This window comes from Cucurbita maxima, unplaced genomic scaffold (assembly GCF_002738345.1).
Source record: "Cucurbita maxima cultivar Rimu unplaced genomic scaffold, Cmax_1.0 Cma_Scf00022, whole genome shotgun sequence".
Lineage (NCBI taxonomy): Eukaryota > Viridiplantae > Streptophyta > Magnoliopsida > Cucurbitales > Cucurbitaceae > Cucurbita > Cucurbita maxima.
Window position 1 is genome coordinate 2,261,617 of NW_019272038.1, and position 22,998 is coordinate 2,284,614.

Below are 22,998 nucleotides of genomic sequence, written 5' to 3' on the forward strand. Positions count from 1 at the left end.
AAACAAAAAAAAAAAAAAAAAAAAAAAATGAAACTCCAAGTCAAGAAACCAAAATAATATTTTAAGTTTGCAGTACTTTTGAAATTTTAATTAAGTTTCAAAAATCAAGAGGAACAATTTTTCGAAATTTGGAAGTTATTCTTAACAAAATGGAAAACAGCCAAAAATGACTTCTGTAGCTAAAAGTAGTTTTTTACCAGCTATTAATATTTTGTAAGGACGTGGATTTATATAAATATATTTATGATTTATATATACACACACGCACATATGTATGTATATACGCGTATGTATATATACACTTCAAATCTTGTAATTCATATATATTTTTTTCAGTTGATTATTTCCTACTCCAAATATTATTATTCATTTCTTTCCGGAAAAGTGGTTTTAGTGAAGTATTCATTAATCGCGAACAGCGAATTACTAAAACGTCAATATGTTTCCCGTTAGATCCATAAAATAAATTATAGTTTATAGAGTAATGAACAATCAGAAATTCAAACAAAAAGGCAATAAATCCAAGGCAGGGGATTAGGAATGGGAGCAAACCTCATGATCGCAATCCACAAGCTGTTGCTCGCTCAAACTAACAAGTTTTCCAGTTGACAAGAAATTAGCTCCTTCTAGCGCTCCAACAGCGCTAAAAGACCAGCACGAGCCACAAGAACCCTAAATAATCCAGAACACATACTTCTCTCAGAAAAAACGAAGAAATCAAAATCGGATGTCAAATACTGATCGATAGACTTATCTTGAACAAGTTCATTCCGAAATAACTCATACCTGATTTTTGACCGGCGTGACGGCACCATGGTCGCGCCAATCGAAGTCGGAGGCTAGGTTATCGGTAGGAAGGATCGGCGCCTTCTGAGCATCGGCAGGAAGACGGAGCCGATTTACTCCAACGAAATTTTTACGGAACTCGTCTTCGGTGAGATCGGAGAACTGAGTAACGCCATGGATGGCGCCAGGATCGAGCTTCTGGTGGCGCTTGGCTTTGCGGAGATTAGCCTTGAAGATACGGAACCTGTAATCGTGCTCCTCATCGGTAGCGTAGGTCTTTCCAAACTTGAGTTTGAAGTTCTGGAAGTGTTGCTCCGCTGTTAAGAGACGATCATCGTCTCCAGATACGACTTGACGAATCAGAAGATCGTCGTCTTCAACGCCGTTGATTTGGTCGGAAGAGACGCCGTAAGCTACCGTCGCCGATAGTAAAATGGCAAACGAGAGAGCGATTACAGTGAGGCGCTCCATTGATACCGTAAAAGAGGGATACGGAATTCGTGATATTTTGGGGCTTATCGACTACAAATAAATGGAGAAATACCGCGATGGAGTGAACGGCAACAGTGCTGCCACGTATCCGATTCTGATTGGCTCAGTTCCGTGCGAGTTTGAAACAAAATTGACGGATATTATATAAAAATAAAAATAAAAATTATATCCATTTCTCCTATAAATAAATAATATCTTAATTTAAGTTGAAATCAAATATATTTTAAATTAAAAAAATATGGTAACTATTTTATTCATTATTTTTAAATTAAAATATTATTACCGTTGAAACGGACTCAAAGGAACTGATAAAACAGACCAAACTAGTCGATCTTTAAACTTTGGCTAATGCACGGTGCACACAGTTTCTTCAAAGATGCTTATTCTCGGGTTGATTCCTCTACAACAACAAGCGTTTTCCTTCGACATAATCAATAATTTATTTTACCAGCTCCAACCACGACGGCTCGATGTTGGAACTGAAAGAATGTAAACGGTTTAAAAATATAGATTTAAATGGTTTAAATATGAAAATAAGAGAAATTAAAGTTTTTGTTATTTAAAAGTTTAAAAAAAATTAAAAATTAAAAAATTAAAACCAGAATAATTTAAAAGTTAAAACAAATTACTAAAACATAAATAAGAAATAAAAGAAAAAGGAGATATTTTTAGGTAGTCCAACTTGGAGCTATAACTAATCGATAGACCGCGATGTGATTGGCAACCTTGATGCCACGTAGCGGTTCGGTTTTGTCCGAACCGAAAAATACAGTACAACAATGTCCGGTCCAAGGACAGATATTTTAGACTAAAATATATATTTTTTGAAAAATCTCTAAAATTGGTTATTTTTTAAAAAACTTTAATAATATGTGTAATTAATAAAATATATATTTTTGAGCTACAACATGTATAATTAATTATTCATTTGGACGACTACACTAACTAGTATAATTTTATTAAAATTATTTATTTAAAAATAATTATTTATATGGACGGCTAAATAATTTTTTTTTAAAAAACTTAAAATTTAATACATATTATTTATAATATTTATTAATAACAAAATTTAAATTAAATTAAAATTTAAAGTGTATATCTCATCCCATGTAATCTACTCTACCCAATATTTAATTTTAAAAATATAAATTAGATAAAATATTTATAATGGAAAGTTTATATAATTTTATTAAAATCATTTATTTGAGAATAATTATTAAGATTTATTATCATTTTATATTAAAATTTAATTAGTTAAAAGTGAGTTGTGATAGTTAAGAATATTTAATCATTTAGAATTAAGTAATAAATATTTTATTTATATGAAATTTTGATAATATTTGAACATTAAAAAAGAAAATATTTGAATTTTTAATTTAAAAAAATAAGTACATGTCAATTACTGTTCAGTTAGGTCACTTTAACGATCGAATATGTAATTTATATTATAGTGAGCTAAACGATCTTCGATCTTAATAATAATAAAAACATTATATGAATTCCATAACTAAAATTAATTTATCCATGAAATTAAAAATAGAAAAATGGAAAAACCGACGAATCCAAGATATATGTAACCTAAATCTAAATATCAACTAAAGAATGTTCCTTTGGTTCAGAGCAATGATCAGAAGCGGTCGGTAACACAGTAAATTACAATCTCCATCACAAAAAAAGTCAAAAATGGATACGAGGACGCTTATTTCAGTATCCAGATTAGAGCAGTTGTACGATACTCTTCTGGTATCGATTGCGTAATATTAAAGCTCCTTCCGACCACCGCATTCCAGTTCTTTAGGGTCCAGTCCAGTTCCGTCTACGGACTTTTACGCCTCCGTCGTCTCAACAAAAACAGAGTTGCAGAAATCTCGCCGGCGAAAGTTCAAACGTGAGAGAGAGAAAGGGAGAGAGAGGGAGAGAGATTCCGTAATCTGATAGATATGGAAGATGAGAACGGCGGCGGTAGTAGCAGTAACTTGGATACCGGGAAGGCGGATAGATCAGTGTGGCTGATGAAGTGCCCGTTGTTGGTCGCCAAGTCATGGCAGTCTCATCCTCCATCCGATCCTCTTCCTCTCGCTAAGGTCATCCTCTCTCTCGATCCTCTTCAATCCGACGAGTCCTCTTCTCTCCAGGTAATTTTAACAATTGATGTTTATGCGGCGAACTAATTTAACTCTTTCTTGAGTTTTCTCAGTAGGTTTAATTGTTGTTGGCTTTGAATCTCGTGAATTATATTGTTTCTGATTGTGAATTTGATCGGGACTTTGATTGTGGAAGGATAACCCTAGATTTTCTCTCGTTTGAACTTTGATCTCTTGGGAGGGATAGCTTGACTCTATGGTACTTGTTGCCAAGTTCTTTGACTAATACGCCCTAGATAAGGGAATTGTCATTAGTTTATTTATCGTAAGTACTGAGCCTTGGCCTCAAATTGTGCAAGATTTAAGTCTTCTTTTGAACTGTTTGAATCATGAATCTTAAATCTTCATGTAAGGCTGCGTACTTGGATAATGTCTCCATTGGTTTGTGTTGTGAAACCTTGTTTTTTTGGCTGTGGTTAAGGCCCTCACTTCCCTTGATGCGTTTGCTTGAAATCACATTTGTAAGGTTTAAGTGTCCTAAAAGAGTTAACATCTTCACTTGGGAGTTCATTCACGGTGGTATTAACACTCGAGACAAATTAGAGCTAGGAACACTCTTTTCACTCTATGTTCGAGTTGGTGCATGATGTGCAATGAAAGTGAAGGGACAAAGTACAGTTCCCCTTCGTCTTAGTTAACAAACCTTTTGTCGGCGTTTCTCTCACCGAAGAGATCACAAAAAGGCTTCTCAAATGGTGTTAATGACAAACAAATTATTATTACTAAGGAGAGTGGAAAGGGTACACCATATTGAGGTGTTAAACTGAGCTTTCTCCCATATGTACTTCCAGTTCTTCTTCCTCCATCAAAATTATTGGAAGTTCTTTCTCTCCATATTGATCAGAGAGTGCTCATAACGCGTCCATATTGGATCCAAATACATTTCTCCATTGGATGGCTCTTTCCCAACATGTGAGTCACGCATGTGAAACCCAATTAAATTGTAACTTCACAACAACTAACAAAAGAAGCTGATTGCAACACTCATCAAGTACAAGAAACTGATCGATCAATTTAAAAATTCAAGGGTATGATTGCAACATTTAACAAAGTTAAGGGTGCTAATTGATCAAATTGAAAGCTCAAGGGTGTGATTGTAACAAACTCCATAGTTCTGGGTGGTTTTGCAGTTTTTCCTTTTTTGTATTGTTTGGCTCTACTCAATATTTTGTCTATTATATTAATGAAATTTTGGTTTTTCATCACAAAAAAAAAATCATTATGTGTTCTGTCATTTCTATGTCGCTGTTCTATATTTTCTGCTATTTTTTTTTTCTTTTTCTTTCGTTAATTTTTTCTTTCCGTTGTTTGTGCTTGCTAGTTCTGTACTCTCTTAGTCTTTGTTGGACTATACGCTCTCAGATATACACATATTATGCATATATATATAGAGGAAGCAAATTATTTATTTTACATATCCAGCAATGATGGTGACTGTAGCCTGTAGCTCATTATTTATTGTTCTTTTTTCCGACACTGTTTTCCCTTATATGCTTCAAAATGTACCACAGTTCAAGATGGAGATGGCTGGAACTGAGACTGGAAACGTGCCAAAAAGTTTTTCCTTAAACATGTTTAAAGACTTTGTCCCCATGTGTGTCTTTTCTGAGGCAAGTCAAGGTGAGCATCATGATCCACATCTGAAATCCATTATTTATTTTTCCGGCATTACTGTTATCCTGAATGTGGCTTTATAAGAATATCCCTGATTTCGAGAAGTGTTTCTTCCTGTTTTGGTTATTGGTTTCTGTTAAGAACATCAATTTTGACTGATGGTGATGTAGATTTTTTATTTCATTTTTATTAAATTTGTATCTTAAATAAAGAACAGGGAAATTCATTGAAACAAAAAGGGGTAGAGCATAGAGGCCAGAAGGAAGAGGTATCCCTTTGCCAAGGAGGGTATAGACAGGCCTCTCCTTAACTAACAAAAAATGGTTACAAAAATTCCCCAGAAGAGACACTTCAAATGGAGAGGCCACTTTGGGGTTAAATTTAGTCCTAAAAGTATCACCAAATGTCATATTGGCCCTTTTTGTCCAAGTAGACAGTAAAAGTGCTATACCTGTGGTTTTCAATAAGATTAGCTTTTAAGTCAATTCTATGAGAGAAGTTCTGGGAGCTAATCAGCAATATTGTTAGGAACCAGAAATTGAGCCCAAAATTTTTCGGAAGGGATGCAACCTGTTAGTCACAAACTCGTAATGAATGAAAAACTGGTCTTTACCCTCATATTCTTTCTTATTTTTAGGACTGAGCGGAGATAGTGGAAATATTTTCTTGAGTTTTTGAACTCTTTAATGCCATGGATGATGGACCTGATATGGAACCTTTTTTCTTTTTGGGAACTTGCCACCACAAATGCACATTTTCAGTTGGATACGCAACTTAGACTTCATGCAATTGGATTCAAGTTGGTAAGTAGTTAAGTGCTCAATTTACAACAAATGAGCTGTTTCTTTAAGTCAGAGCCTGATCGTACTTAATTGGTTGGAGTGGTTCCTCTTCTCAATTTCTCTGTGAAAAAGGACCCCTTCAAATTAACATCCCTGCATTGAGAATTCTCTCTTCAAATGTCTTTGATAAGAAATCTTTAGTATTTGGCATAGTATAAATTTTGGGGAGGAGGTTCTCTGTATACTAGAATTGGCTCTAATATCTTCCAGAAAACAAATTTTGTTTGATTCCAAACTTTGATAAATATGCATCTTTTCTCATAAAAGATGAAACCTCAAGTCATAACGTCTATGGTTACCTTCAATTTTCCGTATGAATCACCCAAGAGAGTTGGAACCAAGTTTGCTCCAATGAACTGTCTTATATTGGGTATTCTCCTCGTTTCCATGTGAATTTTATAGTTTTTCTTTGTCTCTAAGATTCCCAACCCCTATTCTTCCATAAGAAGTTGAGACTTGAGAGTCGTTGATTCCACTCTTCTTCCAAGTGAAGTCTCCCTTAGGGTTTTCTCCATACTTCTAGTCTTTGAAAAGGCTTCTAAATAGGGAGCAATAATATTTTGGAATTGGATGGAGGGAGAACCATTCAAAATTTTATGTTCGTCAATCCAAGTTATTATTGTTGTTTTTTGTGGTAAATTTTATGTTCCTTTCAACACAGTCTAAATTCTCTCTGTTCCAATTTCAGAAAGCTTTTTGTAATCTTCCTGGATTGGGGCCCGGGCTCGTGTTTCCTTCCCTTTTGTAATTTGTCCTCTTTAAGGACTTCCCTTTACGTCTCAACCAACTTCGTAGCCTTCATTTTATACAAGGAGTTAGCTGAATTTATTGGTCTACTCACTATAAACTTTTTTTTTTTTTGTTTTGTTGGTGCATTTGCTGATGACCCACTTTCCGAAAAGAGATCTTGGATCTCTCTGCAATCTTCTTTGAAAATGTAGGGTTTTCATTCCTTTTCAACACTTCGGCACTTATACCGCCCTGGCCTGATGGGGCTTTCAATTTACAAGTTTTTTAGCTGCTTCATGGATACCCTCCTCCCCAATAGGTCCCTCTAGCCACTCACTTCAAGTTGAGAAAATGGCTCTGCAACAAACATTATGGAAGAGTGACCTCTTATTGTTGTTTGTTGAGAATAGCTTGCCAAAATAATCTATTGCGTTGTTCACTAACTCTTCTTCAACACTGATTTTTTACCTTGAACATCAATTGACAAAAACATGTACCCTCGACCAAGCGGTCAAAGGTTCAAATCTCCCGCATATTTAAAAGTTATGGATAATGTTTTCTCCAACGAATCTTTCAAAGAAATCAGCTTGAAAACTATTTGCTTTAAGTTAGAATGAAGATGCATGCACAGAAATCAGCTCATGAATTATCATTTTGATCGTTCGTTATTGAATTTGACTCTTTAAAGATTACTCCAAAAAAAATTCTTTTGTAGGTAAGATGTCAATGGAAGGGAAGGTAGAACATAAATTCGATATGAAGCCTCATAGTGAAAATCTTGAAATGTACGGGAAATTGTGCCGTGAAAGGACAAACAAGTCCATGGTCAAGAACAGACAAATTCAAGTACATCATCTAAACCCCTTATTTTCCATACTTCCCTTTTAGCATTCCATGTTTGCAATCAATTTTGCATTTTACCGTTCGCTTTATGTGGTGGTAAGGTGATAGACAACGACCGTGGGGTGCATATGAGGCCAATGCCTGGTATGGTCGGTTTGATCAGTTCAACTTCAAAGGTACATCTTTTCTCTGCTTTTACTTTCATCGTTTTTCTGAACTTTCGTGTTCGAAGTATGATTCTATGATTAATCATTTATGGCAGGATAAGAGGAAGGTGGCGCCAGTTAAACAACCAGAAGTAAAAAGAACTAGAAGGGATCGTGGGGAACTGGAAGATATAATGTTCAAGCTATTTGAAAGACAGCCGAATTGGGCCCTAAAGCAGCTAGTCCAAGAGACTGATCAACCTGCAGTACGTCTATTCATCATTTCCTCATTTATCATTGTTTTTTAAAATATATTATGCTTTTTCGGACGATATTGACTGAGAAGATCGGCATATTACCCTCTTGACATACACGAGACACCATACAACCTTCCCCTCCCCAAAACTCAAAACTTCATTATAGATCAAAAAACATAAGAGATTATAAATTTGTGGATATATAAAATGTTCATCATATTTGTTCTTGGCTTTTGTGTTATATGTAAAAGGATGTCAGAGTGCTCAAAACAATTGGTGTGCCTTCTCTATGCAGCAATTCTTGAAAGAGATACTGAATGAGCTTTGTGTCTACAACAAAAGAGGGACTAATCAAGGAACCTACGAGCTTAAGCCCGAATACAAGAAATCGGTTGAGGATACCGGCGGAGAGTAGGTTCGTTTTCGACTGTATCATTTTATACATTCCCTTCTCTTTGGGGTAGGTGGAAACGATGTGGAATAAATCTGCCAATTAAGAAGGAAAAAAAAAAAAAGGATTTTGCTTTTGTTATAATTTCATGGGAGGGAAAGATGGGAGGATGAAATGAAATAATTGATAGGCAGCTTTATACTGAAGTGAAACCAAAGGTGAAATGAAAGTTGGGGGGAAGTTCTTATGTCATGTTTTTGCATATTACGTACATGGTCGGAAGTTGCTAAATGTATCTGTATAATGACTTTTATGAGCATGCCAAGATCTTGATTGATCGTTCATTATCTTAAAATTTGCTGTAGTTTCTTCAAGAATTTGTTATTTGATTGGCTGTTTGATATGATAGGCTGTGTTTGGTTGGTTATTTGATTCTTTTCTTTGAAAATTAGGAATTTAGGGTCCGTTTGATAGTGTTTTCGTTGCCCGTTTCTCGTTTCTCGTTTCTCGTTTCTCATTTCTTTGTCTTTTGTTAAGAAAAATAGGAGTTTTCTTGTTATTTACTTTTAATGAAAAAATGAAACGGAAACACGTTTAGGGTAGAGTATAGTAGAATTGAATTAGATTGTAACCCTGTTTTTAGGTTGGTTGAGTTGACTCAACAAAAAAGAAGTCAACCTACTCGAAACTTGAACGGCAAAAGAAAAAAAACTAATTGAACCCAACTTTTATGGTTTGGGTTTGACAATTTAGATTGGTCGAATTCTTGGGTCATATGTATGCTTCATATGCTTGATATGCTTGATGACCCTGATATTCTTATGTGATAGGGTCATGCTACTTACTCCTCACTTTTGTGAGTGAAAATTATCCCTCACGGACAAACCCGAGTCCTTTCAGCATGTTTTGTCTTCTCTCACATGTTTCTTAGAAAAATTTTCAAAAAAATCACACGACATAAAATTGTTTGAAACAAAACATGCAACTTTAGAATTTCTATGATTGAACGACCGGAAAAGATGTACATTGATGGTATAAGTTGTGACTCCCAACTCATTCATTCGAGCAACTTGCAAACCCTAATTCAAGCCTTGATTAGGAACCAATTATAATTTGCATGGCTTTTCTCCCTGATAAACTTGTTCAAACTTGACATCATGACACCACCCATTTATCATCGGTCGAAAAGGGACTTAAAACGGTGGAGGCTCATTGAGTGGGTGTTTGAATACTCCATTATAGTAATGTTTCATTTCAACTAATGTGTCAATCCTCATTTAACACATTTTGAACTAAGATTCCAATTCATCCACACCCCTAAATCTCTGCTCCTATCGGGGATAGAATTTCCATTTAGACGGAGAATGTGAGAGGGAGGGGAGAGAGATGTCAACTAAACAGATTCAAAGACGGGATTATATCCACCCGCATTATGAAATACTATTAGATTTATTAGAATGTTATACATCTGAATATCCAGAGAATCTCCACCTCTGAAAATTTTTGAGGGGATGAGAGAGTTGAAATAGGAGGTGAGAACGAGAAAAAAGAAGGGTTCCTAGTCTCACTCCCCTATGCCTCTAATTGTATGCAGACAACTGTTCGAGATTGAGAAAAAAAATGATAAATTACAATCTATTGGTCATGTCATACTAAATTAGTTCATTTATTTTTTCAGGAGACGTAAATCACGACATTATTTAGCTAAGAAATTGACGATATGGTAAATTTTTTAAGTGCTTCTAGTATAAATACACTATGATTAATTCTCACATTAGACCCATTTGTCGTGAATATTGACATGACAGGACAAATCTTTTAAAAAGATACGAACGTATAAAATAAAAAAAAAAAAGTCGATTTTGGTGTTGATGACATATTCGAGGAGAGATATAGCCACACTTATCTTCTTCTTCCACTACCAAATAGATGATTGTGACAAGAGCCATAGCCCACAAACAAAAACTATGTACTGTACGCCTTCGACGAGCTTGAGAAAGAGAAGTACCATTTGTTCGGGGATTAGGGTTTCTTAATAAAAACATAATAGTCGGTGGCTTGCAAATTGCAGCTACTCATAACGTTTTAAGGACAGCTAGAGTCTAGTTTGATAACTATTTAGTTTTTAATTGTGAAAATTAAGTTTATAACTATTACTGTCACCTAAGGATCCATTTTATCTGCGAGGTCGAGGAACCCTCCTCGTTCAGACGGATAATGGGGTTGTTAGATAATTCTTTAGGGCTTGTTGGTTCATATCTCTAATTCTTTGTCTAAGACATCATCCAAACATGTTCTAGTAACTGCCCTAAACTTGTCTGCCATTACTTACCTCCTTAAGTAATATTAAGCTTTAAGATCGACCCATTACTTACCTCCTTTAGGACCATCTGCCCTTAACTTGTCGGCCAGTGAACCTAGCCAATGGCTTGCTTACTCCATTGCTTATTGGACGTCCTTACCATGTCCCTATCAGTTTAGGGTAAGATAAAGAATTGAAAGAGAAGGCCATGAAAAAACCACTAACTAAGCTTTTGAGCTATTTGAGCTATGAAATGTCCATTAGGTGCTTTGAATTATAGTTGCAAAGTACCGAACCCTAACCCGAACCCTAACCTATTATTATTCTAATTTTATGTGGATCAGGAATTGTATTTGAGATGTTAAACGTTGATATCAACAAAGACGTTTGAAGTTTTTTTGATCTTATGAAGATAATGATGAAAATATTGATATCGATTGGTATCTCGAAAAGAAATGCGTGAAATGTCATGTTAGAGACACATCGGGGCTTGAGATTATGATTGGAAATAAACTACCAAACCCTAACCCTAACCCTAACCTTCGACCTAACCCTAACCTTAGTCTATTATTATTCTAACTTAAATCTCTAGGATTCGGAGTTTATATTCAGCATCTGATGGCTCTGATATTTTCCTACGACATGGTCACGTTACTTACTCCTCAGTTCTAAGGGTGAAAACTATTCTCACAAACCAACACGAGTCCTTCCAGCATGTCTTGTCTTAACTCACATGCATCTTGGAAAAATTTCAAAGAGGTCACCGAAATAGAATTTCTCTAAGCAAAACACGCTTAATTATGATTGAGCCTCTGAGAAAGAAGGTGCATCTTGTTGGACTTTCAATTCTTTTAAGTATTTCTCGATCATTCTATCATAAGGATCTCTCTAATTCAGATGATTCTTAGTTTATTCATGTACCTCTCATTTACTCGAACGTCACATTTATTATCAAAAGTCTTTAAATTATGTAAATTAAACTATATTAATTACTCAAAAAATTAATTAAATTAATTTTCCTTGTTAAATAGCTACAAATGTGGTTGGGAGAAATTAAAGGCATGTTTGGAGAACAATGAACAAATATCCATTTGCATTCAATTTGGTTATTGATTTTGTTCCCTAAAATGGAGAAATAAGCATGCAATTTTAATTAATCAATGCTTATTATTATTATTATTATTATTATTATTATTATAACAACATAATTATTGCTAATTATTCACTTTAATTTTAATTACCTCTGCGCCTTTCATTATTACTCCCCAAAATCTTACTTTTACCTTTTTCCTTTAAAGGTAAAAATTAACTTTAATGGAAAACTATATAATATTATCATTTAATATTAACGTTAAGGTAAAAATTAGTGTTCCCGCTGACACTGATTCCATTCTCTAGTTGATATAGGACCCCCCCAATCCACCCCGTTTCGGGACCCAATGTTCTTGTTGGCACACCACCTTATGTCCAACCCCCTTAAGGACTCAGTCTTTTTGCCGACACATCGCTAGTGTCTGGCTCCGATACATTGTAATGCCTCAAGTTCACGACTAGAAGATATTGTTCTCTTTGGACTTTCCATTTCAAGCTTTCCCTCAACGTTTTTAAAACAGATTTGCTAGAGAGAGTTTTTCATACTCTTATAAAAAATGTTTCGTTCTTTTCCCCAACCGATATGGAATCTCACGCGTTCTATTTTCAAGATCACTCTCATTCGGATGTGATATCGGTTCATGCAAGTATTCCTTTATCTGAGTGTCGCATAATTTTACTATAAACATGAATTTCGGGAAGATTATGGAGAGGTTAAAAACTTCCCCTAACTCGAAAAAATATATATTTTTTATTTTTAACAAAAAAAAATTATTATATGATTCAAATAGTATAATAATAATTTTTTTATATATATTTAAAAAAGAAAATGAATTTTAAGGGGGGAAAAACTCATAATAGCTGTCGGGCGTGTGAGTGTGAGGGCCGACCGACCAACCCGAGTCAAAGAGAAGATAAGACTGCGGGACAAAATTGAATGAAAACATTCACAACTGGCTTGGTCGGGCCGGTGTCCGACCGGTTCATGCGCTCCCAATACCAAATACTCTCTTTTATAATATGGCTGTCAGATATATTAAAATAAATAATTTCCATAAATAAAAAAGCTCTTTTTAATCATCAAAATATCTTATATATTATTATTATTATTATTATTATTTTCAAATATGTTTATTTTTACTATTGTGCTTGAAATGATTATGGTCTGAATTGAGGGGTACAGCTTGTTTGGTAAAGGGAGGGTTAATATTATATATATATATATATATATATATATATTTTTTTTTTTTTTAGAAAAGAAAAAAATATATATAGTGATTAAATAATATTTTTTTTCTTATTTAATGACTAAATTATAATTTAATTATTTGTATTATTAAGATTTAAAATAATAAGAGCATGCATGGGAGTGCCCACCACCGGCGCTCGTGCGCGTAACGCTATTTTGTTCATCCTTTACTTTTTATTTTATTTTATTTTATTATTTTATTTTATCATATTATTATTTATATTTGTTTTATTTTAATATTTTAATATTTTTTTCTCCATGACCAAACACACTTAATCCTCATTAATTCCATTATTCCTCTTCTCCTCCTTCCTCTCTCCTTCCTCTCATTTTTAATATTTAAAAAAAAAATCATAAATATGTTAAGTTATATAAATTTAAAAATAAAATTAAAAAATTGAATATTTTATTTAATATTTTTTAAACTTAAAAAATTTATCCACAAAAATAAATTCGAATATGTAAAAAGCATGTGAGCTAAATTTATTGTGAGATCCCAGATCGATCGGAGAGAGAACAAAACATTTCGTGTGGAAACCTTTCCTAATAGATATGTTTTACAACTGTGAAATTAATAGTGATATGTAATTGGCAAAAGCCGACAATATTCCTAGTGAGTGGACAATATTTACTGGCAATTTGAGCTAAGGTGGACAATATGTGCTAGTAGTTTGGGCTAAACAATATCTGCTACTAGTTTGGATTCAAGGTGGACAATATATGCTACTAGTTTGAATCAAAATGGACAATATCTGCTACTAGTTTGGGTCAAAGTAACTAATGTTGGCCAGTAACTTAGGATTAGTGGACAATATTTGCTACCAGTTTGGTCTAAAGTGGACAATAATATGTGCTAATAATTTAGGGTTAAAGTGGACAATATTTACTAGCAGTTTAGGTAGTGGACAATATTGACTAGTAATTTAAGGTTAAAGTGGACAATATCGACTAGTAATTTAAGGTTAAAGTAGACCATGTCTACTAGCAATAGTTTGGTTTAAAGTGGACAATATCTACTCACATTTTAGGTTAGAGAGGACAATGTTTATTATAACTTGGGTTAATGTGAACAATATCTACTAGCCATTTAGGTTAAATTTGACAATATTTGATCACGGTGAGCTTGAACCGAAATTGAGCTCTTTTATCCCACAAAGGACACCCAACTCTTCCCCTCTCCATATATATATACCTCACCATTATCTCTTATTTTCCTCATCCATCACCACCGTCATCTCCTTCTTCTTCAATCTCCATCAATGGCGGACACGGGCTCGGTCTCGAACAAGAGAATGTCGTGTTCGATCCCCGAGAGGTTCCAGCTCCACGCCGCCATGTTAGCCTTGCAATTCGGCTACGCTGGCTTCCATGTGGTCTCTAGAGCTGCCCTGAATATGGGCATTAGTAAACTCGTCTTCCCTGTCTATCGAAACGTCATCGCTTTGCTCCTCCTCCTTCCCTTTGCATATTTCATGGAAAAGTAATTTAACTTTAGATAATACTCCATTGTAAGCTGATTTAACAGTTTTACAGCGTTGTTTTTACTTTGTTTTTGTGTGGGCAGGAAGGATAGGCCTGCGCTTACTCTCAACTTTGTTCTTCAGTTCTTCCTCCTCGCTCTCGTTGGGTAATTAAAAATGAAAAAAAGGTAATTTTAATCTTATGGGATTGGTTTAAATCACTAATGATTGTGTTTTTACGTGGGCAGAATTACTGCAAATCAAGGGTTTTACTTGTTGGGTTTGGATAATACTTCCCCAACCTTTGCTTCTGCTATTCAGAATTCTGTCCCGGCCATTACTTTCCTCATGGCTGTACTTCTCCGGTACGAAATTATTCAACGAAGCTACTACAATTTCGTTCACGAGAATTTAATAAACTAAACAATATAATATATAAATAATACTTAGGTCCTTGTTGGCCACCCCCTCGTGTCAACCCTCCTCCCCAACTGACGTGGGTTCCTCCAATTCACCCCTTTCGAGACCCATCGTCCTTGTTGGCATACACCTCTCTGTGGAGTTCAGCATCTTTGCTGGCACTCATTCCCTTCTCTAAGCGATGTGGGTCCCCCCCAATTCACCCCCTTCGAGACCATCGTCCTTGTTGGCACACACATCTCAATGGAGCTCAGCATACTTGCTGGCGCTCATTCCCTTTCTTAAGGAATGTGGGCCCCTCCCAATTTACTCCCTTTGAGACCCAGCGTCCTTGTTGGCACACATCTCAATGGAGCTCAGCATACTCGCTGGCACTCATTCCCTTTTCTAAGGGATGTGGGTCCCTCCCAATTCACTCCCTTCGAGACCCAGCGTCCTTGTTGGCACACCGTCTCTTGTCCAACCCCCTTCTAGAACTATGCCTAAAAGAATTAGTTTATTTTTATTTTTTCAAATATGCCTAAGAATTCAAAATATAATTTCTTCAAAATAAATAAATAAATTGAAGTCAACCCATGATTTGACTAAACCATTTTGTTGTAATTTAACCTTAAATTAACACCGAAATTATTCCTTAATATTAATTCTTAATTTTTCCAACAGGATCGAACAAGTTCGACTAAACCGGAAAGATGGGATAGCGAAGGTGGTGGGGACTCTATGCTGCGTGGCCGGAGCGACGGTGATCACATTATACAAAGGCCCCACCGTCTACAGCCCGGCGACGACAGTGACGGTGCAGAGCACGGCGGAGTCGGCGGGGATGCTGATGGGGCCGGGAATGTTCCCGTCACTAGGCGACGCAAAGGGCAAAAGCTGGACGTTAGGGTGCGTTTACTTGATCGGACACTGCTTGTCGTGGTCGGCGTGGCTGGTTCTACAAGCTCCGGTGCTGAAAAAATACCCGGCTCGACTCTCCGTCACGTCATTCACTTGCTTTTTTGGCCTCGTCCAATTCTTCATCATCGCTGCCGCGTTCGAGCGCGATGCTCAGGCTTGGCTCTTCCATTCCGGCGCCGAAGCCTTCAGCATTGTTTATGCGGTGAGTAAAGATTATTGGACGAGAGTCCTACATTGACTAATTTAAGAAATAATCATAAACTAAGAATACTTTATAATTTAAGTAAAGTCTCGAGAGCTTATCCTCAAAGTTGAGGATATCATACAATTGTGAAGAGTGTTATTGCTAACATGTTATCAGAGTCATGTCCTTAACTTAGTCATTTCAATAGAATACTCGAATGTCAAATAAAGGGTGTATTTTGTTCGAGTATTCCAAAGGAGTTAAGGCTCGATTAAAGGGGGATTATTCAAACACTCCATAGACCTCAGGAGAGGCTTTATAGTATACTTTATTCGAGAGGAAGATTGTTGGAAGGAGCCTTATATTAGTTAGGGTTCCATAGGCTTCAGGAGAGGCTCTATAGTACACTTAGTTAGAGAAGGAGTCCCACAAACCCACATTAAATAATTTAAAAAATAATAAATAATACATCTTTATTAATACGAAGTCTTTTCACTTAAACGAGATAATATCATAACATTACGAAAAGTCGTTATTGTAGGGGGTTGTGGCTTCGGGGATAGCGTTCGCCGTACAGATATGGTGCATTGACAGAGGTGGTCCGGTCTTTGTGGCTGTCTACCAACCGGTTCAGACCTTCGTTGTTGCTCTCATGGCTTCCTTAGCTTTGGGTGAAGAGTTCTACTTGGGAGGGTGCGTCCCCTTTCTCTGTATCTTTCTTTCTTTTAATCTCCACCGTTCATTTTTTCTCACACGATCATCACATGATAAATTTTGTCCTTCCATGGTTATGAATATTTTTATATTTATTTTGAGAGTTTAAGAATATAATTAAAAAATTTAAAAATTTAAATGTATTTTAAAAATAAAATAGTATTTGATTAAGCATGGGGTTGGATGTACAGGATCATAGGGGCGGTGCTGATTATATCGGGACTGTACCTTGTGCTGTGGGGCAAGAGCGAAGAGAAGAAGCTCTTATTGGAACGGGCAGTAATCCAGTCTGCTCAGGACCATGTTACCAGTAGAACAAGCGGCCACATCAAGCCGTCTCTTAACCAGCCACTCCTGCATCCTACGGCTGAAAATGTTTGACTTGCCTTAGAAAAAACACATACCCAACTTTTGACTACCTTAAGACACGTGTTCTTTTACCACAACAAGGCTTCTTTTTTCTAGAAGGAAGAGGAAAGAGATGGTGGGGCCAGGGGTAATATTGTGATTATCCAATGTGTGGGGACCACAGATCCCAAAACCGCCATTATATATATATATATATATATATATTATATGCTTTGTATTGTTAAATTAATGGTTTGATTTAAGGTTACAATATAATTTCTAATTGTTTTGACGAGGAGAATTATATTTTATTTTTAAATTATTACTATGACGAAAAATTATTTACTTTTACGGTGCAGTTTGGATAAATTTAATTACATTAATTCACACTTTTATGGTAGAAATGAATGGATAAATTGTTTCTTTCTCCTCTCCAACCGATATGAATTCTTACAATTCATCTTCTTTCAGGGTCAGTGTCTTCACTGACACTCTTTCCCATTTTCAATCGATGTAGGTCTCCCTAATCCACTCATTCGGAGGCCTAGTGTCGTTGCTGGCACACCACCTCGTATCTACTCCCCTAGTTGGCACATCACCAGAGTTCTGGCTTTGATATCATTGGTACCAGCCTAAGCCCAAGCCCCCCGTGAGCAGCCATTGTCCTATTGGTAAAGAATAAGCGAGAAAATGTGTTGATCCCTGTGACAGAAATGGATGGATTAGGAGGTCATAATCGATTTTCAAGCCAACTGGGAGGACTTGATTGAGTTTTAGCTCGTTCTTTAGTTCAAACTCGTGCTAGCTAATAGAGCCACCAACGTAGAAGCGTAATAGAGTTTCATGGACCAACGACTTGAGATAGAGCCTGGACCATATCAACGTTAGAGGCTTCTCTCCTGACTTCATTTCACAAGGACAATAATTTAATATATTAATGTTGGGTGTATGATGATGCCACGTAGGTAATAACTACTAAGAACCGCATATTCTTTTCATGAACTGCATATTCTCTTCCATGAAGATATGGAGAAAATTTGGATTTTAATCAAACTTCTGCAACTGTCACGTTGAAATGGCAGCAAACTGATTTCTAAAATCTCTCCCACGCGACCACATCAACGAACCCACATGGCTTCCCTACCTTTCTCCCTCTTTTTCCCATCCCTGGATCATCCTTTTCTCCAGTTTCTCTTTAAATTTCTGTTCGTTATCGATTGAACCAAATCACTCCCATTCCTTCACGTGTGGTAAGAATCAGACCACACGGAGATAAATTTTATTTACATAAAGGGATTTGGAGATTTGGTTTTGGAATCCGGCCGAGATCGATGGGTATTAGCATATTTCGTGCTGGATTTTCTGTTCTTGTAATTTTGGGTTTTGTAGTGTGCGATTTGGGCGTTTGTAATGGCGGATTCACGAGCGGTTACGTTAGGAATGACTATGTGGCGTCGGATATGCCGCTCGATAGCGATGTGTTCAAGCCTCCTCCCGGTAGAAATGCCGCACAACAGGTGTTTGTTGTTTTGCTTTGTTCTGTTTCTTCGCGCCTTTGAGTTTTTCTTCGTTGCATTTGCTTGTCTTGAGCTTAATCTGTGAATTATTGGAAATCGATCGTATTCTTCAAATTTTACTCTGAAACATATCTTTAATCCATCTTGATCGATTTTTATCTATGAAAATCATGTTTAGAAGTGTAAAACCAATGCTTATATGGAGATTAGGTCTAATAAATCTTCCATAAACGAATCATTGCCATTAAAATCACGAATTCTATTACATGACTGAGTTTTTCTTGTGGCTGTTGATTGAAGGTTCATATAACACAGGGGGATCTTGAGGGGAAGAGTGTAATTATCTCTTGGGTTACACCGGAGAAACCTGGTTCAAACAGAGTGGTTTATTGGGCTGAAAACAGTCCGATTAGAAACAAAGCTGAAGGCTCTGTTGTTTCCTATAAGTACTTCAACTATACATCTGGTTTCATTCATCACTGCACTATTGAGAATTTAGAGGTCTGTGTTCTGTTATTGATTGAGCTTCATTTACACTCTGAATTTGAAAACATATGAGTACATCTGATTTGCTTGATCATTATATGATCCTTTGCAGTACGACACGAAATACTTCTATGTGATCGGGTTCGGAAGTCTAACACGAAGGTTTTGGTTTATTACCCCTCCTAAAATTGGCCCCGATGTGCCTTATACTTTTGGTGTTATAGGTAACGTTTTGGTTGAATCACAAATTTGGTCTTTGGTTTGGAAGTTAAAGTTTAGTTCCTAAGATTTTAAAGGTTCAAGCCCATCGCTAGCGGATATTGTCCGTTTTGGCCTGTTAAGTATCATCGTCAGCCTCACGATTTTTAAAACTTGTCTATTAGGGAGATATTTCCACACTCTTATAAGGAAGGGTTCCCCTCTCCAGCCGATGTGGAATCTCACAATCCACCCCTATTATTGTGAGGTCCCACATCAGTTGGAGAAGGAAACGAAACATTTCTTATGAGGGTGGAAACCTCTTCCTACTCTTCCTAGTAGACATGTTTTATAATCATGAGGCTGACGACGATACGTAACCGACTAAAACAGACAATATCTGCTAGCAGTGGGCTTGGACTATTACGTAAAACATCACAAATACTTCCTATTTGATAGAAGTGATTGATTACGTGATAATTAATTATTCATATGTCAATGAAGTAGTCTTATGTACTTAGCACATTGTGTGGGTTAAGTAGCCGACTGGATAACAAATGGGTTAATGCAAAGGGTGATAATTAGTTATTCATATGACAATGAAGTAGTTTTGTATTTAGCACATTGTGAGGGTTAAGTAGCCGGCTGGATAACAAATGGGTCAATGCAAAGGATTATCTCATTGGCATATGGTAATAGGACTATTAATGAGGTTTCATCAAACCGTAAGAACAAAATGCTAACTTATTCCAAATTATACGGACTAAATTTGTTATTTAACCTTACTTTTTGTATTGAATATTGCTTTCGGTAGGATTTGAGTGGCTTAAACATGTGATTATTCGACTCTCTTCAAGCAGGAGATCTTGGCCAAACATATGATTCCAATAAAACACTTACACATTATGAATCAAACCCAACAAAAGGACAGGCTATGTTGTTCGTCGGGGACCTGTCGTATGCAGACCGTTATCCCTTCCACGACAACACCAGGTGGGACACATGGGGGAGGTTTGTAGAAAGAAGTGCAGCTTATCAACCTTGGATTTGGACTGCAGGGAATCATGAACTCGACTATGCTCCTGACATTGTATTAATCTTATACATCTTTTCTCTATTGTTGATATGATTGATTGGTTCAAATCTTTAGAGCATGCCCTCACCAGAATTGGTTTAATCATTTTCCAGGGTGAAACCGAACCGTTTAAGCCTTTTTTGCATCTCTACCGTGTCCCATATAATGCACTGGATGGCTCGTCTCCGCTTTGGTACTCCATTAAGAGAGCTTCTGCTCATATAATTGTCTTGTCCTCTTACTCATCTTATGGTACGTAAGTTTCCCTTTTCTGTTTAGCCTGTTTAGCTTCATTGTTATAGATTATGTTGGCATTGTTTTACTATTATGATACATCTTGTTGCTTAATGAGATCGTACCTAAACCTCGAGAAAGCTCTTATTCAGTGAAGAGAATTGTTCGTGTTCATCTTGTATCCAACCCAATTAGAATCCTTAATTTTAAAAAGGAAACGAGACACCAAGACAGCACAATAGGGACACTATAACATTATTTTTTAAAAATCTAGGACATAGACACAACAAGGATACGTGCTATTGTAAGTGTTCGATATGTGTCGAACAAGTATCTAACACATGTCAGACACGGTCACACTAGTCAAACTAAAGTATACGAGCTTCTTAGCCTAAATTCGTTTCATTGAATAAGGTTCGAAACATGCATAAGTGTTGGACCTATAATGACTTTGCACAACTAGTGTCTAACACATTTATTGTGCTACTGTAAGTGTTTGATATATGTTTAACACGTGTTAGACACGGTCACACTAGTCAAACTAAAGTATACGGGCTTCTTAGCCTAAATTCGTTTCATTATAATGTTCTAGTTTTCATCCGATCACCAAAAAGGATAAGTATTACAATTTCTCACGATTGTTCATTTTTAAACGAACTCCTCATCCAAACTACTTACCTTCCAAAATGAATTTGAGATAAGAATCAAATAGGTCCTGGGGATGACAAGCTGGGGTAAGATTATCCTTCCAGATTTCTTGTATGCTTGATTAATAAATCTATATTGCCTCCTTTTTCTCGCAGTGAAAAGCAGCCCCCAATACAAATGGCTGCAGAGTGAGCTGCCAAGGGTAAACAGGGACCAGACTCCGTGGCTCATAGTTCTTATGCATACTCCAATGTACAGCAGTTATGTTCATCATTACATGGAGGGAGAAAGTATGAGAGTGGTCTTCGAGCCATGGTTCGTGAACTATAAAGTTGATGTTGTCTTTGCTGGTCATGTTCATGCCTACGAACGATCTGTAAGTAGTATCTATAAGTCTAATCTTAGAACAAAATGATTATTAAATCTGATACTATAAGTCTAATCTTAGAACAAGATTATTAAATCTGATAAAAAAATAATTAAATTTGTTTTTTTTTTTTTTACCGTTCTTTAATGAAAAAGTAAAGGGTGAGATAACATTTTATGAAGTGAATGGTGAGATATCAACGGGAGAGGAGAACGGAACATTCCTTATAAGGGTATGGAAACCTCTTCCTAATAGATCGTTTTAAAATTGTGAGGCTAAGGACAATACGTAACGAGCCAAAGTGGACAACATTTGCTAGTAGTGGGCTTGGGCTGTTACAAATGGTATTAGAGCCAGATACTGGGCGGTGTGTTAGCGAAGATGCTTGCTCCCAAGGGGGTGAATTGTGAGATCTCACATCGATTGAAGAGGAGAACGAAACAGTCTTATAAGGGTGTGGAAACCTCTCCCTAGCAAACGTGTTTTAAAATTGTGAGGATGTGGCGATCATAACGAGCCAAAACGAACAATATCTGTTCGCGGTAGACTTGGATTGTTACAAAAGATATCAGAACCAGACATCGAGCAGTATGCCAACGAAGACGTTGGACTCTCAAGAGGGTGAATTGTGTGATCCCACATCGGTTGGAGAGGAGAACGAAGTTATTCCTTATAAGGATGTGGAAACCTCTCCCTAGCAAACACGTTTTAAAATTCTAAGGCTGACGTGGCGATACGTAACGAGCCGAACAAAAATCAGCCTTTTCTGAATGATTGATCATATGAATATCCTATTCTTGCATAACAGGAACGAGTATCAAACATAGCATACAACATTGTAAATGGGTTATGTTCCCCAATGCGTAACCAAGATGCTCCAGTTTACATAACCATTGGAGATGGAGGTAACTCAGAAGGATTAGTAACAGAGTAAGCACGGAAAAACCCTTAACTTCTCTTTTCTTAATCTTTCAACTCAACAGCTAAAGCTTTTTGATCAAACTTCACTTGTGCAGGATGACAGAACCACAGCCAAGATACTCAGCTTACCGTGAAGCCAGCTTCGGCCATGCCACACTGGACATAAAGAACAGAACTCACGCCTACTTCGCTTGGCATCGCAACCAAGATGAATATTCTGTGGAAGCTGATGCCCTATGGCTGCACAATCGTCAATGGATAGCTTCAAAATTGGCAAAATCTGCTCCGGTGAGTCACCTTTCATCAGCTGCCTGAATCATCTCTTCTCTTCTTCAACATATCACAGGGCTTTTTCCATGGCTTAATGTGCAGAAAAGAATAGAAAATAAAAATAAAAATAAAAAACCCTTAGAATTGAGCTTTTTGTGGCTTAATTTGTTGAGTGTTTTGTTTATTATAACTTGAATGTGTGTTTTATAGTCGATTTGGCATGTTCTTCTTTTATCTCCATCTTACTTGGAAGATAGAAAGAACAGACAAAAATAATTTCATATAGCTTTCAATCCAAACAGCCCCAAATCAACAAAAATCAAAACAAAAACGAATCAAGAGAGAAAAAAATGAAACATTTTGGGCCGA

The 22,998-nt window shown here is 36.4% G+C and overlaps 4 protein-coding genes across 6 annotated transcripts in view; 3 read left to right on the top strand and 1 right to left on the bottom strand.

Annotated features, from left to right (window-relative positions):
- Positions 1-1,292, bottom strand: part of LOC111496246 (cysteine protease RD19A-like) — a 2,753-nt gene extending 1,461 nt beyond the window's left edge. The window contains exons 1-2 of the mRNA XM_023146623.1: positions 787-1,292; positions 553-672 (exon numbers count right to left, since the gene is read on the bottom strand). Of these exons, the coding sequence (XP_023002391.1) occupies positions 553-672; positions 787-1,257 (591 nt within the window). The 5' untranslated portion in view covers positions 1,258-1,292. The remainder of the gene's footprint in view (positions 1-552; positions 673-786) is intronic.
- A 1,774-nt stretch (positions 1,293-3,066) lies between these two features.
- Positions 3,067-8,591, top strand: LOC111496301 (transcription initiation factor IIF subunit beta). Its single transcript, XM_023146707.1, has 6 exons — positions 3,067-3,413; positions 4,934-5,042; positions 7,323-7,453; positions 7,552-7,626; positions 7,713-7,862; positions 8,149-8,591. Exons 1-6 carry the CDS (start codon positions 3,219-3,221, stop codon positions 8,266-8,268), a joined length of 780 nt encoding a protein of 259 aa, XP_023002475.1. The 5' UTR covers positions 3,067-3,218; the 3' UTR covers positions 8,269-8,591.
- Positions 8,592-14,108: 5,517 nt separating this feature from the next.
- Positions 14,109-17,235, top strand: LOC111496234 (protein WALLS ARE THIN 1-like). 2 transcript variants are annotated; one of them, XM_023146607.1, is made up of 6 exons: positions 14,109-14,367; positions 14,452-14,514; positions 14,596-14,712; positions 15,431-15,869; positions 16,393-16,544; positions 16,757-17,235. In XM_023146607.1, exons 1-6 carry the CDS (start codon positions 14,147-14,149, stop codon positions 16,944-16,946), a joined length of 1,182 nt encoding a protein of 393 aa, XP_023002375.1. In that variant the 5' UTR covers positions 14,109-14,146; the 3' UTR covers positions 16,947-17,235. The 2 variants fall into 2 exon arrangements, with proteins under 2 accessions (XP_023002375.1, XP_023002376.1); XM_023146608.1 differs by lacking the exon at positions 16,757-17,235 and having other exon boundaries at positions 15,431-15,868; positions 16,393-16,537.
- Positions 15,163-22,928, top strand: LOC111496199 (purple acid phosphatase 2-like). Of its 2 annotated transcripts, XM_023146560.1 has the most exons (9): positions 15,163-15,167; positions 18,207-18,430; positions 18,731-18,931; positions 19,029-19,140; positions 19,975-20,204; positions 20,303-20,441; positions 21,227-21,447; positions 22,247-22,368; positions 22,455-22,928. In XM_023146560.1, the coding sequence occupies exons 2-9, from the start codon at positions 18,245-18,247 to the stop codon at positions 22,672-22,674; spliced, it is 1,431 nt and encodes a 476-aa protein (XP_023002328.1). In that variant the 5' UTR covers positions 15,163-15,167; positions 18,207-18,244; the 3' UTR covers positions 22,675-22,928. The 2 variants fall into 2 exon arrangements, with proteins under 2 accessions (XP_023002328.1, XP_023002327.1); XM_023146559.1 differs by lacking the exon at positions 15,163-15,167 and having other exon boundaries at positions 17,923-18,430.
- The last annotated feature ends 70 nt before the right edge of the window (positions 22,929-22,998 follow it).